This window comes from Trichomycterus rosablanca, chromosome 17 (assembly GCF_030014385.1).
Source record: "Trichomycterus rosablanca isolate fTriRos1 chromosome 17, fTriRos1.hap1, whole genome shotgun sequence".
Lineage (NCBI taxonomy): Eukaryota > Metazoa > Chordata > Actinopteri > Siluriformes > Trichomycteridae > Trichomycterus > Trichomycterus rosablanca.
Window position 1 is genome coordinate 19,827,852 of NC_086004.1, and position 19,511 is coordinate 19,847,362.

Genomic DNA, 19,511 nt, shown 5'->3' on the forward strand with positions numbered 1-19,511 from the left:
CAAAACATTTTTTTCAGCACCCACCTACCAACACCACCCATCTACCAAGGGTATCAATCATTCTGGTACTATCTGCATTATGCAGTCTTCTTTTGCAACAACAAGCCCTTACTGGAGATGATTTCTTGCTGACAGCTTAACAGACACAGAAAATGTCACCATGGGCACCATAAACCCTAAACAGCATGTGCTTACTGGGCCAAAAATAAATGGAAAAAAAATCAGCACAATGTTTACCATCGCAAAATGGAAAATGATTCTATAGTGCCTTGGTAGAACCTTGAGGATAACAAATCGGCACATTTGGAAATAATGCATCTGTATTGTCAGATTTGGTTTAGTCAGTGTAGCATTAGATTTCAACTTTAAAATACAAAAATAGGAAAATGTACTTTATATAAATAGATAAAAAGCAACTTCCTTATTTGAGAGATCTTGACAGCATCAGCTCCTTTTTGCAATATTTTTTGGATTTCTGCAATTGTTCTTTTTCCATGTAAATGATTTGGGTGGCACATTGATTAGTTTATTGTAGGTTATCTGAAAATATGCTGAGTCAAACAATATTTTGCCACGTTAGTGTATCCATATGAATGGTTTTGGAATAAAAGATTCAATCAGGTTTAGATCAAGTGTTCACATTTTCCAATTTTAGTGACCGATGCTCTTGTAACTTGGCTACCCAATATTTGGCCTTTGAGAAACAGTTGTAATCGACTAGTAATCGAGAGGTCGTTGGTTCAAGCTTCACCACTGACAGGTTGCCACTGTTAGGCCCTTAACCCTCAGTTGCTTAGATAAAATACTGTGCCAGTACTGTAAGTCGCTTTGGATAAAATCATCTGCTAAATCCCGAAAATGAAATGAATAAAATATTCATCAGAAATATAGATTTATTTTCAAATTGTAGCCCATCTGTTGCTCTGTACACCTCGTCACCCCAGTGTACACCACATTTTATCAGTCAGAAGGGACCCCCATTAGACCCCCACCGATGAGTGTCATGTGGGGACAGACCGGCAATGACACAAACATGGTGCTGTACTGGTACGAGTGTAACTGCTATCAAGTGTAGCAGTGTTGTTTTTAACATCTCAACTGATATGAGAAGAAGTGATCCAACAAAAATATGAATCCAACAGCAACCTGTGATAGTGTCCACTAAAAAAGAACCAAGAGTCCGTTTTAATGCAGTGTATGTTAGAGTGTATATAATAACTGTAAGTACAACCCAAAATCAGAAAAAATTGAGACAGTATGGAAAATGCAAATAAAATAAAAACAGTGCTCCTTACATTTACTTTGACTTTTATTTGATTGCAGACAGTTTGAACCCAAGATATTTCATGTTTTGTCTGCTCAACGTCATTGCATTTGTTAACATACCTCCATTCCTGCATTTCAGGCATGCAACACATTCCAAAAAAAGTTGGGACGGGGGCCATTTAGGGCTACTAATGAGGTGAAAAAACTAAATAATGATGTGATTCCAAACAGGTGATGTCAACAGATGATTGTAATCATGGTTTGGTACAAAAGCAGCATCCAGGAAAGGTTGAGTCTTTGATGAGCAAAGATGATCAGATGATCTCCAGTTTGTCAACAAATGTGTGAGAAAATTATTAAAATGTTTGAAAACAATGTAGCTCAAAGACATATCGGAACGGATTTGCATATTTCTCTCTCTACAGTGCATAATATTATTAAATGATTTAAGGAATCAGGAGGAATTTCAGTGCATAAGCTGTATGCCCGTGATAGCTTAATATAGCTGATATAACCACATGGGTGAGGGATTACTTTGGCAAAACTTTGTCAAGCACTACAATACAGAGTTACATGCACAAACGCCACTTAAACCTTTACTGTTCAAAAAAGAAGCCTTATGTTAACCATGTCCAGAAGCGGCGTCGACTTCTCGGGGCTCGGAGACATCTAGGATGGACCATCACACAGTGGAAACGTGTATTGTGGTCAGATGAATCAGAATTCCAGGAAAAAAAATGGATGCTGTGTGCTTCGGACCAAAGACAAAAACGACCATCCAGCAACAAGTCCAAAAGCCAGGGTCTGTCATGGTATGGGGCTGTGTTAGTGCACCTGGCAAAGGTCATTTACACTTCTGTGATGGCAGCATTAATGCAGAAAAGTACATTGAGATCTTAGAGCAACATGTGCTGCCTTCAAAACGTCATCTTTTCCAGAGACGTCCATGCATTTTTCAACAAGACAATGCAAAACCACATGCTGCACACATTACAAAGGCATGGCTGCGGTAGAAGAGGGTACGGGTACTGGACTGGCCTGCCTGCAGTCCTGACCTGTCCCCAATAGGGAATTTTAAAACAAAAAAATGCAACAACAACGACCCCGTACTGTTGCACATTTTAAGATGTGTTTGCAGGAGAAATTGGACAAAATAAAACCTAAAACATTAAATCACTTGGTATCCTCGGTGCCAAAACATCTTTTAAGTGTGGTGAAAAGGAATGGCAACATTACAAAGTTTTTTTGGAATGTGTTGCAGGTCTGAAATGCAGGAAAGGACATTTATTAATAAATGAAATGAAGTTGAGCAGGTGAAATATTTCAGGTTCATCCTTTCTGCAATCAAATAAAAGTCAAAGTAAATGTAAGAAACTGTGTTTTTATTATTTGCATTTTTCTTTCTGTCCCAACTTTTTCTAATTTGGGATTGTACATAACAGAAAGGTATTTATTTATTATTAATGTTTCCATCCAACTGCCTTGTGGAGAAACTGCCTGCTAAAATGCACGAGTAACTGAGAGAGTGAGTTACAAATCAGACCCATAGGGTGATTTACATCTATAATGTATCAGGTTGCACAGTTCTATTATTCTGCTTCTGATGTCTATACAGAATTAATATGCAGCTGATCATCGTGTGTCTAAATGAAATTGAAAATGAAGCCTCTGTAGTCTCTGTAGTCAATGCCATATGGTTATGAACCACAGCCATATTCAGCCTATACCCAAATGACAAACAAGTGCAGACTTGAGTAAAAGGTGTGTAAACTTTGTGTTAAAATCATGCATGAGCACCCACACTGCTGCACTTTGGTGAACACATCCTGTCCTGGTATGTGGAAAGCAGTGACACAGTAGCATTAACCTCTGGTGTATCTTTCACTACCTCTATTCACAGTCCATTTGGTTCTCACATATTTCCACACATTTTTTCCTCAGAGCATCGCCTCGAGAGTGATGCACTGTACCTGAACCCAGTCGTTGTATAGAAATCCTGTGGAACGTTTGATGTATTTATTCTAAAGAATGCTGGATCTAACATCCATAACATTACTGCAGTATTCGTTTTCTGAAAAAGTTCAGCTTACACTGCAGCCAGTGTTAAGGTTTGCCATTAAATTAAAAAAGTTACTGTACTTAAGTATGTGCACTTGACTTGAGTGTTAAACTATACTTTCATACACTACATTTTGAAATAGACTTACCGCATGTGTTATGAACTGTCAAATTAGTTTCAGTTTGCATGTGTAGGTATTTGGGCTTCGTCCATATTCCCCTCAGACATAACCAATCATGTCTGTGTAAACACTCGGCCAGCTGATAGCACCGCTGAGATTCAAACCCGGGTCTCAGTGGTAGTAGGCTAGTGAAATAGACCAGTAAATTCAGATACTGTTTACATTACAGTTACTTACAAACCTGAAAGCTTTTTTGTCTTCAAGAAACATAATTCAACCGTTAGATTAAACTATTGGTATTAGGATTGTAATCTACACCAAGAGGGTGAAACCAGCCATTAGCAAATTCTCTGGTAATACAGTCCACACTTACTAACAATTATACCTACAAAAAATATATATTTCAAATTAAATGAATTCCAGTGTCTTTCAACAGTATTGAATATGTTTAAACCAAAATGCCTTATTAAACCTTGATTTGCTGAAGATAAAAATGTCATGGGTGGCGCGGTGGCTAAGTGGGTAGCCATGTCGCCTTACAGCAAGAGGGTCCTGTGTTCGAGCCCCAGGTGGGGCGGTCCAGGTTCTTTCTGTGCAGAGTTTGCATGTTCTCCCTGTGTCTGCATGGGTTCCCTCCCACAGTCCAAAAACCTGCAATCAGGTTAATTGGAGACACTGAATTGCCCTATAGGTGAATGGGTGTGTGTATTTGTGTCTGCCCTGCGATGGACTGGCACCCCGTCCAGGGTGTTACTGTGTGCCTTGCGCTCATTGAAAAGCTCCAGCCCACCTGCTGGTATAAACCAAAATGTTTAATAATAACAAATCAAGACAGATTACACAAAACAAGACAAACTAACAAGACCTAAGCTAAGCTAAATGCTAATGCTAATTGCTAAACACATGAAACATGAACCTTAACAAATCTAAACCCTATGCTAAGCTAACACAAACATGAACAAGACTACTAAACCTGGACATGACAAACCAAACATGAGCAAACAGACATGATTAAACAGACAGGAGGTAGTAGGAACTAACAGGGGTAAAGTCTAAGTCAAACCAAATAGTCTCCAAAGACTGGTCCCCCAACTGCCTCCTTATATGCCCCTTAAATGAGGTGAAGCTGTGGGAAATTAGCAGTGAGGACCAATCATAATGAGGGGCGGTGGCTTCAGCATGTGCTCCTGGAGAGTGGGGCGTGGCACATAAACACACTCCAGGAGCACAGAGTCTTGATTCGTGACACATTTTTACCTACTGCTTTTTTTCTGTAGTGTTGCAGTGGGTTTGGTGCCACCTAAAATCACTAGGTGCCACATGTGCTAATGTATGCCAATAACTATACATGATAAAAAACTATGGACACTTTTGTAACTTTAAATGCTTTTTACATGTATGTTTTCTTATAGTTTGTAAAATGTAACTTAGTTAAAAGCTAAATTGAAATTCTCTGATGATCAAATGAGCAATGTTTTTAAGAAATAGAAATAAAAAAATACAAGTCATTGGACTATTAAGCTAAATATTTCTTGTGCCTTAACATTAACAATGGCCAGCTTTTTGTGTCAGATTCTTCATTCCCTCCCTGTGCTTAGTGTGTGAGCACTAACAAGGTCAAACAGTTAATCCCGAAGAAGTTAACTGGAAAGAGGAGGTCCATCTGGACTGAGAAAGAAGGGGGAAAACAGACCTTGGCTCTGAGCCAACTGTGGTCCCGCTGCTATGTGCCCATGTAGATGAGAACTCCAGACATGCCACCAGCAGTGGTGTTAATCTGAAGTACAGCCCTGAAGCCCCCACTTTCTCAACCAGAGTCAGGCTGAATACTCAAACACTGTTATCTCTCACATTTTATGCTCCGTCCATAAAAACCTCCAGTACTAATGGGGTCATGTGTTCCATATGGGGTAAACTATTCTCCACTGCTGAAATTCAGGCACATAATAGGCAAGTAGGAGTAAGCCATATTCACTCCATTAATATATAATCAATAATTAATATACATCTGATTCAAGTAGCAGTAAATATACTCAAAAATCTAAATGGAAAAAATGTGATTTGAGTGACTTCAGTCATGGCATGGTCATTGGTGATAGACAGGCTTGGTTAAGTAGAATCCCTAAAGTTTACCAAAATTACTTAAGGTACTGAACTATTAGTTCATAGGAGGTCATTGGTTCAAGCCTGACCACTGCCTAGTTGACACTGTTGGGCCCTTAATCAAGACACTTAACTCTTGATTGCATTGTATTCTGTCACTGTATTCTGTCACAATTCTTTTATTGTTGTTTTATGAATTTTCTCCCTTTTTCTCCCTTTTAGCGCGTCCAATTGCCCGATTGCGTCATGCTTCCTCTCCACCAATGCCGATCTCCGCTCTGATTGAAGAGAACAAAGCTAACCCACGCCCCCTCCAACTTGTGGCCAGCAGCCTTATGCATTTTGTCACCTACACTTTGACGAGTGCAATGCGGATCAGCACTGTGTACGGAGAGACACACCCTGACAGCACTCTTTTCCCATTTCTGTGCAGGCGCCATCAATCAGCCAGCAGAGATCGTAATTGCATTAGTTATGAGAGAGACCCTATCCGGCTTTTTAAATATCCCACCCCTATCTGAACAACAGGCCAATCGTTTTTAATGCGGTTGCTCAGCCCAGCCGGCAGGCAGAGCTGAAACTCGATACAATGTATTCGAGATCCCAGCTCTGGTTCCAGCGTGTGTTTTTACCGCTGCGCCACCTAAGCGGCTTCTGTCACAATTTGAAATCAATTTGAATAAAAGCAGCTGCTAAGTGTTAAAAATTTAAAATGTTCTGCAATACAAAACAGCAGGTATGACAGCATTTCATCTTTTAAACATTTACATTTAATTCAACCTTCCATTCAAATGTTAACCACACTTTATACTATCATTCATTCATTCATTGTCTGTTTTACCACAGCTTTCTCCCACTCAGGGTCGCGGTGGGTGTAATTCACTGGGCGAAAGGTAGGACCCCAGAGAGGTTGCCAAGCCATCACAGGGCTCACATACACACTTTCACACCTAGGGCAATTTCAGTAGCTCCAATGAACCTGACCCCATGTCTTTGGAATGCTGGATGAAATGGTCCCAGTGGAAACCCAAAAGGACATGGGAAGAACATGCAAACTCCACATAAAAAACCTAGACCGCTCCACCTGGGAATTAAACCCAAGCCCTGCCTTTTATACTGTTAGTGTTTTTTTTTTTTATATACTTTTATATACTAGTATACTGCAAATCTAATTTAATTATAGAACGCACATACTTAACTTTTCATTACAATGGCTTGTGTTTAACAGAGTGACAACATAAGACAACCATCCACATTAAAAGAATTCCCACATGTATAGTTCAACCAAATAGCCTCCTGCTAATGAGCTCCTCAGTTAATGAACCAAATAATTACTGTACCCAACTCACAAGGTTAACTTCAAGGTGCATTCACGTCTCTTTCATTCCAAATTGAATTCAAAATTGAACTTTGATGTCTAGTGCTGGTGGTAGAATAGGGTCTCAAGATATTGTGTTTGAATGATACTTCAGGTCACTGTCTGTAAGAACTTTTGTACATTGACACTACATGTGTATACACTGATCAGCCATAACATTAAAACCACTTCCTTGTTTCTACACTCTCTGTCCATTTTATCAGCTCCACTTACCATGTAGAAGCACTTTGTACAGGTAGTTCTATAATTACTGACTGTAGTCCATCTGTTTCTCTACATACCTTTTTAACCACCTTTCACCCTGTTCTTCAATGGTCAGTACCATCACAGAGCAGGTATTATTTAGGTGGTAAATGATTCTCTGCACTGCAGTGACAATGACATGGTGGTGGTGTGTTAGTGTGTGTTGTGCTGGTATGGTACGAGTGGATCAGACATAGCAGCACTGCTGGAGTTTTTAAATACCGTGTCCACTCACTGCCCACTCTATTAGACACTCCTACCTAGTTGGTCCACCTTGTAGATGTAAAGTCAGAGACGATCGCTCATCTATTGCTGCTGTTTGAGTTGGTCATCTTCTAGACCATCATCAGTGGTCACAGGACGCTGCCCATGGGGCGCTGTTGGCTGGATATTTTTTAGGTTGGTGGACTATTCTCAGTCCAGCAGTGACAGTGGGGTGATTAAAAACTCGGCATTGCTGTGTCTTACCCACTCATACCAGCACAACACACACTAACACATAGTTTTGACCACTGAAGAACAGCATGAAAGGGGGCTAACAAAGTATGCAGAGAAACAGATGGACTACAGTGAGTAATTGTAATTGGAGCTGATAACATGGACAGTGAGTGTAGAAACAATTAGGTGGTTTTAATGTTATGGCTGATCAGTGTATAAATCAGTACTATGATACAATGTTAAACTATGTCTGTGGTCATCAACAGCTACAGTGACGCACTAAAACTATCAGGTTTTTAGCAGCATTATAATGTGAAAAACAATAGCTTAACATTTTCAAAAGAATTTTCCCTTCACATCCCTCAGTAGAAAGAAAACCCTTGGCTGGTATTGTATTCCAGAATGGCAGTGTGTAATTAGACAAAGAATAGCTCAGTTCTAGCATAATTTCTTTCACTTAGAGAGTAAAAAAAGTTTATGAAAAGAGCAAAGGAATAAACGCAAGCCTACTCACTGTAACGGATGCCTCATAATAACTCATCAGAGCCCAGGTGTAGTGTGACTGTATGGTTACAGCTCACAAAACAGCTTCTCAGTTTGTCTATTCAATTCAAAACTGTGCCTTGATGTACAGTAGGTAAAAGACAGGCAGGCAGATCAGATGAATCATATTCACAGTCCTACAGAGATTTCTGCTTTCCCCGTCTAACACACCAAGTTAATTAGAATCTAGCAGATTTGGATCAGGTGTGTTAAATGAAGAAGATTGCTACACCTCACAGGGCTCTAATTTCTTCAGGACACAGGAGACATACTGCTTGAGACAAAACTGTGCTCATTGCATTTAGTGAGCAGCTTTCGTTGAATGACTAGCCCAGAAGAGTCAGCCTGTTTGTTATGCCATACAAGCAACCGCCTAGGGTTCTAGCATAGTAATGAGGCCCTTCTGTGATGTTCATAACTATTTATTATAAGTATTTATTTAGTGGGTCTTGCCAAAACAAGACGGTAACACACTAGACTAGGCTAGACTCTCTCTTTATCTTTCTCTCAAACACACACACACACACACACACACATTCTATACACAATCACTCACTCATTACCAAAGCTTTAAGAAAACCATAGTACCCAGAGGAACTCGGAGGAAATTCATACATGTACAGGAAGGGGCAGTGTATCTGTTCTTTAGAACAAACAAATCCAATATTGGTAATGTTATTAAATCTAATTTGATATACTGTTTCGATGGTACAGTGCTGTTTGAAACACATCCAGTATGATGTTCATGTCTTCATTTTTGTTTGTACTTGCCCACCTAGTTTTTTTTATTAACTTTGGTTTGTCTTATTTCTAAGGAATATACACTGATCAGCCATAACATTAAAACCACCTCCTTTTTTCTACACTCACTGTTCATTTTATCAGCTCCACTTACCATATAGAAGCACTTTGTAGTTCTACAATTACTGACTGTAGTCAATCTGTTTCTCTACATACCTTTTAGACTGCTTTCACACTGTTCTTCAATGGTCAGGACCACTACAGAGTAGGTATTATTTGTGGGTCATTTTCAGCACTGCAGTGACACTTACATGGTGGTGGTGTGTTAGTGTGTGTTGTGCTGGTATGAGTGAATCAGACACAGCAGCACTGCTGGAGTTTTTAAATACGGTGTCCACTCACTGTCCACTCCATTAGACACTCCTACCACTCACTCCTACCACTCACTCCTACCACTCCACTCCAGCTCATCTATTGCTGCTGTTTGAGTTGGTCATCTTTTAGACCTTCGTCAGTGGTCACAGGACGCTGCCCACGGGGTGCTGTTGGCTGGATGTTTTTGGTCCTGGGAGAGTCCTGACCATTGAAGAACAGCATGAAAGCAGGCTAAAAAAGTATGTAGAGAAACTGATGGACTACAGTCAGTAATTGTAGAACTACAAAGTGCTTCTATATGGTAAGTGGAGCTCATAAAATGGACAGTGAGTGTAGAAACAAGGAGGTGGTTTTAATGTTATGGCTGATCGGTGTATGTACACATGTACTTTGAGTAATTACTATCAGCCCACCATTTATAATGTTAATATATCCCTGGCCGTGACACGTACAGTACATGAAATTGCCATGCACATTTGTTAGGGTGGTCAATGTTTAGGCTCATCAGTTTATATTGTTTATGCGTGTAAATACATCCTTACATTTTATCGAGCAGAAGACATTCTGCACTTTTATAATATACATTATTTTATAAATATATTTTGTTGTCATCAAACCTCATTGCCTTTTAATTTACCTGAACTTTAATTCAGATGCATTTATTTTCGTCAGTTATTTTTGTTACATGCAATCCCTGGTACTCCATGTCACATCCGTAAACACAGCCGTGAGGAGCTATTCCCATGAGTAAGTGAATGTGTGTGTGTGTAGTCATGCTTTTCTAAAAACAGGATGTAGAAGGTTGTGTAGGCAGGAGATGAAGGGCAATAGCAGGTGGAAATGGGCTTGCTATTGTTGTAGGAGAAGAAGGGGAGGAGGGCGCTGTCACTTAACGATCTCCAGACAGACACATAAATGGCAGCCATTGTGCCCAAGTTAAAACTGGCTTGTGGAGGAATCTCGAAGTCTAGAGACTGTTTAACACAGCTACAAAGACTAACTATGTTAGAACACATATATTTAAAGATCTGTGCCAGTTATGCTTGTTTATAAAGTGATTTTTCACTGGATTGGGTTATTTCTTCTACTGAATGATTAAAATAATTTTTAAAACAATTTTATTCATTTAGGGCTCAAACTTAGCTAAAACCAGTGTCATTTATGTAAAAAAATAAACTTCCATTTTACATTCACTGGATTTAAAAAGTATTTAGAGCTCCTATTTTTTCTTAGGAAAACTGCTGTATTGTAAATTTGATTTTGAATTTATGTAACGGGCATTTTTAACATCAATCTACATCTAATCACCCATAAAGATGAAGTAAAAATGTTTCAGTAAAAAAATTTAATATAAAAAATTTCAATCTTATACCCACAACAAAAATTTGGTCAGTCAGTACTTTGTAGAAACTCATATGACTTTAATAAACAGCTGCAAGTCTGCAGATGAGCCCACAAGCTTTGCAGTGGCTATTTAAGATCATCACAGCATCACTACTGGGTTCAAGCCAGGACATTATCTTAATAATATACTATTATAAATAATATAATGATTTTGTTTACATTTAGCTGTTCAGTTGTTATATGATTTTGTTGTTTTGGATCATTGCCTGGTTGCATTACTAAATTACAGCTAGAAATGTTTAAAATAGATTTTGATATCAGCTATTCAAAATTTTCTTTAGATCATGGCATAGTGTTTCTGTAGAAATTTTAAAGTGACTGTCTGAATTTAATGGTAAAGTCCAAAATAAAGAAGATTTGTATTATAGAAGCCAGATTTAAATTTAATTTAGCTGTGTTCAATCAGCTGAATAAGTTTGTTTGTTTATTAGGATTTTAACGTCATATTTTACACTTTGGTTCATTCATGACAGGAACGGTTGTTACTCATTACACAAGGTTCATCAGTTCACAAGGTTATATCAAACACAGTCATGGACAATTTAGTGTCGCCGATTCACCTCACTTGCACGTCTTTGGACTGTGGGAGGAAACCGGAGCACCCGGAGTAAACCCACGAAGAGAACATGCAAACTCCACACAGAAAAGGACCCGAACCGCCCCACCTAGGGATCAAATCCAGGACCTTCTTGCTGTGAGGCGACAATGCTACCCACTTAGCCACTGTGCCGCCCAGCTGAGTAAGTAAGTAAATAAGTGATCTGCAAGCTGCTTGACTTTGATCATTAATTAAATGAAATGTTTCATAAATGTAAAAGAAGATGCTTGATTTGTAGTATCTGTGAGGGAATTATACTCCTTAGGATGGAGTTTTTGTACCATAGAATGCATTTGATGTAAAATATGAAGATTTTCACAATACTTAAGTTTATAATACATTTTTACAATGCTCAACATCTCAACAGTAAAAACTGTTAGTTGAATCAAATCATTTAGCTTTATTTAAAAGTAAATCTACATGCAAGGAATTTGTAAAAAAAAAAAAAAAAAATACAACCACATACTTGCTTTCCTTTTCTGTTTTAATTGCTCAAGGATCCAGATTTTGTGTAACTGAAATCAAGTTGTGCATATTTCTGCAGCTTTTGATTTACATGTTATTAACTTTAGGTCATGAAGATCTCATGACTTGAAAAAGTCAGCTTGCTTTTGTGTTTTGTTGTGGGTTTGTTGATTTCCATGTATGTTTTTATTGTTTTGGAAGAATTTCCAAGTTTCCTAGCAGAGGCAGTCAAATTTTAAATAAGAAACTCTGATACTTTGAGGTTTTAACATCATTTTTTTTTTTAGTTCTTACAGAACTTCTTTTTATTAAGGTCAAAGTGATGGGTGTACTTACCAGCAATGAGAAGAACTATAAAGCAAAAAAAATAAACTATAAATGTTGTTAGTAGTAACATATTTTCACCCTATGCTTTGCTTATTCACTAACCTGACTGCTGTAGGTTTAAGGTTATTTTTATATTTTTTGTCTGATTGTTGAGTTTAAGGGTACACATTTTTTGATGATTGGTGTTGAGTTATTAAAATTTTGAGTTTAAGGGGACGTTGAGTTACAAGGTACCACTGTACTTTCATGAGTGACATTTCCTCAATTTTGGAAATTCTTTGCTGCCCTCTAGTGTGTGTTACTGGAAAAGCCATCAAGCAAAAAAGAAAAGGGTGAGTTCACTTTATTGTAACAGATTTTAACAATTAAAAAAAAAAAAAAATTAAAAAAAAAATTCAAAGACTGGTATTTACTCGTACCATAATAAAGACAATCAATTCACTTATTTACTTTATCAGGACAATCTCCTCTATTACAAACAAAATGTGGGATGCCAGATTGTTGTCAAAATCATTTTCTTTTTTCAAATATCCAAGGGCAAATTAAAAGAATATAAAATATCCTTTTGAGAAAATTTAAGTAGGCAATTTTTTTTAAACATTGGCAGAGAGCATATATAAAGATCAACATACAATTACAAGAAAAGGATTAATCTTAAAAGATCATTCATACAACTCCAAATAAGACTTTTTTTAAAAGTGGGTAAATTAGAATTAAATGATATGAACAATATGAAAATCCAGGTTGCATTCAGCTTTGGGGGAGAACTGTTCAAATAATACTTAGCAATGCCAACAAGAATTTAAAAAACATGTCACTGTACACATAAAATACAAGAAGCAAAGCCTGTGTCATTGCAAAATGCTGAGCTAAAATTATATACAAACTAAGAAAAATGAAACACAACAAAAGACATCTGAATAAACTTTAAAAAAAAAAAAAAAGAGAGAGAGAACTGAGGGTGAATTTAAAAACACACTAAGACATCTCGGTGTCAGAGTGGCACTGTAATACAACACAAATCATGAGTGTCTTTAGCGTTTCATTCCTTCATGTGGGCATTTTTGTCACAATATTAATAAAAATGGCACTAAAACAATGATCTTTTTAAGAATAACAAACTGGAAAGTGCACATTTTACCTAACCTCATTCTAAAATGGCATATTGTGGAATTAAAAAAGCTGTACAGAGTCACACTCTCCACAGGATTCAATTAGTTTTGCAGATAGGTCACAATAGTGGGACCATATTCATGTAATTTTTCAACCAGAATAAAGCTTTGTTTGTTTATTTGGTTCATGTTGTACGTTTGTTTCTTTTTTAACCAAAAAAAGCTAGAAACAGGGTCAACATTTATGGGCAAGATGGGAGTGAACATCCTGCTCAATACTTTGGCACTTTTGTGTAGTCCTCTTGGTGTACGCTCTTACACAAGCCCATGGACAGGATCATTGCGAGCAGCTGTGGGGAGAGTAAATATCCGTCAGTGTACAGAGAATCTGATAACGGAAGTCTGGCACACGGATGAAGTCATTTTTCACTCATTACTACAGAGAACAGCACTACTCTACTTTTATATACACAATGTGAAGTAGGAGTAACTTTTATGTGTATATATGAGTGAGTACAGATGAGTGAACAGGGCATATGAAATACCTCAATTACAGACACCCCCAAGCAGATTCCAAGAATGACTCCATAGTTAGTGAAGAGCCAGGTCTCCACAGCAGACATGCAGCCCTAAGTGGAACAAAAAGGAGACATTTTGACTAGTGCGAGTCATTCAACATTGTATTAAGTCTCAGTTCATTAACCATATTACCCAGAATAACAAGCTTAACAGCTCTGGCATCATTATTACAGCAACAATTCAAGGTATAGGATGTGTGTTTGTATCCATCTACACTGGTACCTTGTAATTGGACATCCCCTAAACTCGAAATCTTTCTCACAAGACCATAAAACGCATTAACAGCTTTCCTATACATACTTATGGGAAAAAATACCTTGAAACACAATGTCTTTTAAACTCAACGTCATTTGGTTCTTTAGTTTCACAAAAGTGGTATTAAAATTAAGGAATCATTAATGTCAATAAACAAATCAATATATAATTAATAATATATAACAGAATATATAACAGAATGGCTCATTTTTGCTGCAAGGTAAATAATAGCTGTATATGAGCACACTCATTCTAACATGTCATATATGTATTGTTCTCATGGCAACCGCCAATTTACAGAAAATAGTTTGCAGTCTGTCCACATCATTAAACCCCAACAAAAAGGTGAAACACGTAATCAATTGCACATTGACCTAATACAAGAAGAAGAATGCCTTTATTTGTCATATATACATATACAGGTGTAAATTCATTCTTCGCATATCCCAGCTTGTTTGGAAGCTGGGGTCAGAGTGCAGTTTCATCCACAGAACGGCACCCCTGGAGCATCGAGGGTTAAAGTACCTTGCTCAAGGACCCAACAGTGGCTACATGGATTTAAGTAGCTTGGATTTAAACTCTCAACCTTTCAGTTGATGGCCCAAAGCTCTACCCAATAGGCCACCACTGTCTAATACACAAATGGCCAAAAATATTGGTACACAAGTCATGTCTAATGTAAAGCATGGACGAGTAATGGTTAAACATTTGTGGGAAAGAGCCAAAATTTACAGCTGGAATACGACACCCCTTTAACCCTAAGACAACTGTTGAGAACTGTGCTACAAAATGTAGAGTATGTACTAATATTTTGTCCATGCCATGTCTGTTTTTTTCTTGTTTCAAAATAAGATCTAATAAATGTAATAAAATATCAGTTATATTCAATGTGTAATGAAAGATAATAGATCAAATGAACTTCTTTCAACTTACAATAATTTGGGCTCAATTTGTATGAAAAGAAAAAAAACACAGTCAACCCTGGGGTGGTAACAGCTCAAACTGTCTAATGTCCTCAGGATTTGCACGTGTAATGTGCAGCCTGCTAATAATCTCTAGTTTGCATATGCTTTATGACAGGTTCTCTGGCAGCGCCCTAATAACAGCTGGAAAAAAATGTTCAAAGCATCTGTCATGTCAGAATTTCTCATGATAGCATGTGTTTAATGCAAGTGACTAACTGCCAGTTCAGACATGCCGCAAAAATTTCAATTATTCTTGAATCTGGCACTTTATTCTAAACATGTAACAATGCCAGGTTCTAGGTCATAACAGGGTCACATGGATCCCATTTGTAAATTAGTGTAAATAAGGGTGTATTCCTTCCTTGGGTGGCACCAGACCCACTCAGATGAAGTGGTTATTTAATTAAAATGGTTAGAATGGTTGAGGGTGCTCAGGTAGTGCAGGGGTCTATAATAGGGTTCTAATAAAGCTGTGCTATCAGCCGACCGGGCGTCTACATAGACATGATTCGCTATGTTAAAGGGGGTGGCCAGAGCCCTGTGATAGTCCTGGGTATTCCTGCCTTGCCTTGCACCCAGTGTTTCCAGTAAAATATGAAAAGCAGGAATGGATGTGCAGTATATTAACAAATGAAATGAAGTTTGCCAGACAAAACATGCAATTAAATAAAAGTAAATTTAAATAACTGTGCTTTTTGTATTTGCATTTTTCATACTGTCCCAACTTTTTCTGATTTGGGATTGTAAAACAAATCTTAACATGCATCATGGGGTATTTATTCTAGTCTTATACTGTCAGAATCGAGTAAGAACTGCTCTTTTCCAGCAAAGCAGAAACAAAACGGTATTGTTGCTAGTTCTAGATAAAGTCGATTCTCATACGCCGCTAGGGTGGCGCAGCGGTAAAACACGCTAGCACACCAGAGCTGACATTTCGAACATGTCGGTTTGAAACTCAGCTCTGCCATCTGGAAGGGCAGCTACATGAACAACGATTGGCTGGTTGTTCATACAGGCTATCATGGCTCTCATACAGGGTGGGAGCCAGATAGGGACCTCATAACTGATGCAATAACGACCTCTGCTGGCTGGTTGATGGCGCCTGCACAGGGTGTGGCTCTCCGTACACAAAGCTGTTCCGCATATGAAATCGCCTAGTGCAGGTGAAAAGATAGATGAAAAGTCGATACTGCACACATGTCGGAGGGGGCGTGTGACAGTCTCGCTCTCCCCAATCAGCAGTGGAGATCAGCATCGGTAGGAGAGGAAACGTAATGCAATTGGGGAATTGGATACGACTAGATTGGGAGGAAAATTGGGAATTGCATTCAGTAGGGTTTCTGTGAGGGGTTGTGTACATTAACAAAAGAATATGTTTTGACAGTCATTAATGTCTGCAGTGTTCCTTTAGCTAGTGTGAGAAAGTTACCGTTTCATATATAGGCAAAACAACGGAAGGCTCCACCGCGCAGAAGCCGCCATCTATGGTGTTTCCTCCAGAGGTGTTGCGGCAGGAGCATGGGTACAACGTAAGAGAGCTGTTTACAATAACAGCGTTCTTATCCCAGTTCTCTGAGCTATTCCAGCCGCAGCACTTCATCTGTGACAAGAGCGACACAAAAAGAACAAACATTATTAAATCAGCACTCGAATTTTTTTATATATATTTTTTTTCTTTAAGTATTTTCTCCCCTTTGTCTCCCTTTTAGCGCGTCCAATTGCCCCATTGCGTCATGCTTCCTCTCCACCAATGCCGATCTCTGCTCTGATTGAGGAGAACGAAGCTAACCCACGCCCCCTCCGACACGTGGGCAGCATGCCGTATGCATCTTATCACCTACACTTTGTCGAGTGCAGTGCAGCTCAGCACTGTGTACGGAGGGACACACCCTAAGAGCACTCTTTCCTAATCTCGGTGCAGGCGCCATCAATCAGCCAGCAGAGGTCGTAATTGCATTAGTCATGAGAGAGAGACCCTATCCGGCTTAATCCCGCCCATATGAACAACAGGCCAATCGTTGTTCATGTGGCCGCTCAGCCTCAGCCAGCAAGGCAGAGCTGAGATTCGATACGATGTATCTGAGATCCCAGCTCTGGTTCCAGCGCGTGTTTTTACCGCTGCGCCACCTGAGCGGCCCAAATCAGCCTTTTAATTGTATGTCTCAATTAGTAACTAGAACTCCAAGCACAAGTATTTACTATAGAGCAAAAAGCATGTGGACACCTAAACGAGCCAATTTTAAAACCATGAGCATTCATGTGGAACTGACCACCCACCACTCCACCTTACACACCAATAACAATCTCAATTCATCGCATTTATTTGAAAGGTTGTAAGGTTAGGCACTAATGTTGGTCAATAAGGACTGGCTCACAATCAACATCCAACTGAATACAATTAGGAGAGGTGTCCACATACTATTCACCATATAGTGTACATTCCGGAGATTCCATGACCAAACTTGCTGTTTTGACATGTCCTGACATGTTCTGGCGCATAACAAATCTCAAAGCATTTTTGTCATTGAGTTTGTTTAGAGAAATCATTATAGTATCTGTGATATTGCCTTTAATATAAAAGTGGTTTAACCAATCATGATCAATAGCTGTTTCAAATGCTGGCACGTTGGCCACTGCCAAATTATAACTCTAATTTGGCAGTTTAGCTTACTCATAGGGTTGGTTTCACAGACAGGGATTAAGCCTAGCCCTAGACTACATAGCATTTTAAATGGAGATTCTCCATTTAAAGCAAAATGTAGTCCTGGACAAGCCTTAATCCCTGCCTGTGAAAGCAACCCATAGAGTTTAAGTCATACACCAGTACTCTCCTCCCAAACAAGTGCTTTACACTTCAAAAACATGTCAGATTCATATATGCTGCTTATAGCCGACACCTGGTACCTCTCTGATTTCTGTAATTAAATAGGGTCAGTTAATAAAATACACATTTTTACTCACAGTCCCCTGAATGTAGTCCCAGGCCTTCTCTGTAGTCGTGTTCTTTCCACTGTAGCCTTTCACTAATTCAGTCATGATTTTGGATGTCTCGAGCCTCAGCTGCAAGAAGAAAACCAAAATCCTAAATTAATTATCAATGTACTGTCATCTCTGTGTTTGGGTGTCGCAGTGATAAAAGGCACTATCGCGTGTCTACCAAGACTTAATTGGCTATGTCTAAAGGGAAGTTGGGAAGTTGGCCAAAAAGTCTAGCCATTAGAAGGTGCACAAGTCATTACACTCTCAGTTCCAGTTCCAGGCCCGAATAACAATAAGGGTTGTTTTGAGAAAGGTTTAAACTGTGCCAAATTAAGCATGCAGACCAGAGGAATCCCATGTCTACACTGATCAGCCATAACATTAAAACCACCTCCTTGTTTCTACACTCACTGTCCATTTTATCAGCTCCACTTACCATATAGAAGCACTTTGTAGTTCTACAATTACTGACTGTAGACCATCTGTTTCTCTGCATGCTTTGTTAGCCCCCTTTCATGCTGTTCTTCAATAGTCAGGACTCTCCCAGGACCCCCACAGAGCAGGTATTATTTGGGTGGTGGATCATTCTCAGCACTGCAGTGACACTGACATGGTTGTGCTGGTATGAGTGGATCAGACACAGCAGAGCTGATGGAGTTTTTAAACACCTCACTGTCACTGCTGGACTGAGAATAGTCCACCAACCAAAAATATATCCAACCAACAGCACCCCATAGGCAGCGTCCTGTGACCCCTGATGAAGGTCTAGAAGATGACCAACTCAAACAGCAGCAATAGATGAGCGATCGTCTCTGACTTTACGTCTACAAGGTGGACCAACTAGGTAGGAGTGTCTAATAGAGTGGACAGTGAGTGGACACGGTATTTAAAAACTCCAGGAGCGCTGCTGTGTCTGATCCACTCATACCAGCCCAACACACACTAACACACTACCACCATGTCAGTGTCACTGCAGTGCTGAGAATGATCCACCACCAATATAATACCTGCTCTGTGGTGGTCCTGTGAGTCCTGACCATTGAAGAACAGGGTGAAAGCAGGTTAAAAAAGTATGTAGAGAAATAAATGGACTACAGTCAGTAATTGCTTCTATATGGTAAGTGGAGCTGATAAAATGGACAGTGTGTGTAAAAACAAGGAGGTGGTTTAAATGTTATGGCTGATCAGTGTATATCCACTAAACACTAGTAAAACTAATAACTAATAACTTGTGACCTTTGCTGCATGCATCATGCATGACAGCCTAAATTCAACACTTGTGCAACAGACTGGTTCTCTATTTATTACACAACAGCAGATTCCTACAAAAAAGCTTTTAGTTTTATTCACGTTGAGTGGTCAAACACATTTTTGGAATTTAAGACCACTTAATCCTGATCAAGTTCGTCTCAAGTTACTGTTCTAAACAGGCAGACACTAAATCCAACCTGCTACATATTTTGATAAAGGAAATGAATTGAAAGCTCTGGTTTACTAACATTAGATGTTTCACTAGACTGTGAAACTGGAAAACAACTGAAATAACACAAAGTCTATTCA

The 19,511-nt window shown here is 38.9% G+C and overlaps 1 protein-coding gene across 2 annotated transcripts in view; it reads right to left on the reverse strand.

Moving 5' to 3' along the window:
• Positions 1-12,389: 12,389 nt before the first annotated feature.
• Positions 12,390-19,511, reverse strand: part of cd82a (CD82 molecule a) — a 41,061-nt gene continuing 33,939 nt past the window's right edge. For both annotated transcript variants that reach the window (XM_063012590.1, XM_063012591.1), the window contains 4 exons: positions 17,934-18,032; positions 16,402-16,572; positions 13,719-13,802; positions 12,390-13,523 (listed from right to left, as the gene is read on the reverse strand). In XM_063012590.1, coding sequence (XP_062868660.1) covers positions 13,446-13,523; positions 13,719-13,802; positions 16,402-16,572; positions 17,934-18,032 — 432 coding nt within the window. In that variant the 3' untranslated portion in view covers positions 12,390-13,445. The remainder of the gene's footprint in view (positions 13,524-13,718; positions 13,803-16,401; positions 16,573-17,933; positions 18,033-19,511) is intronic.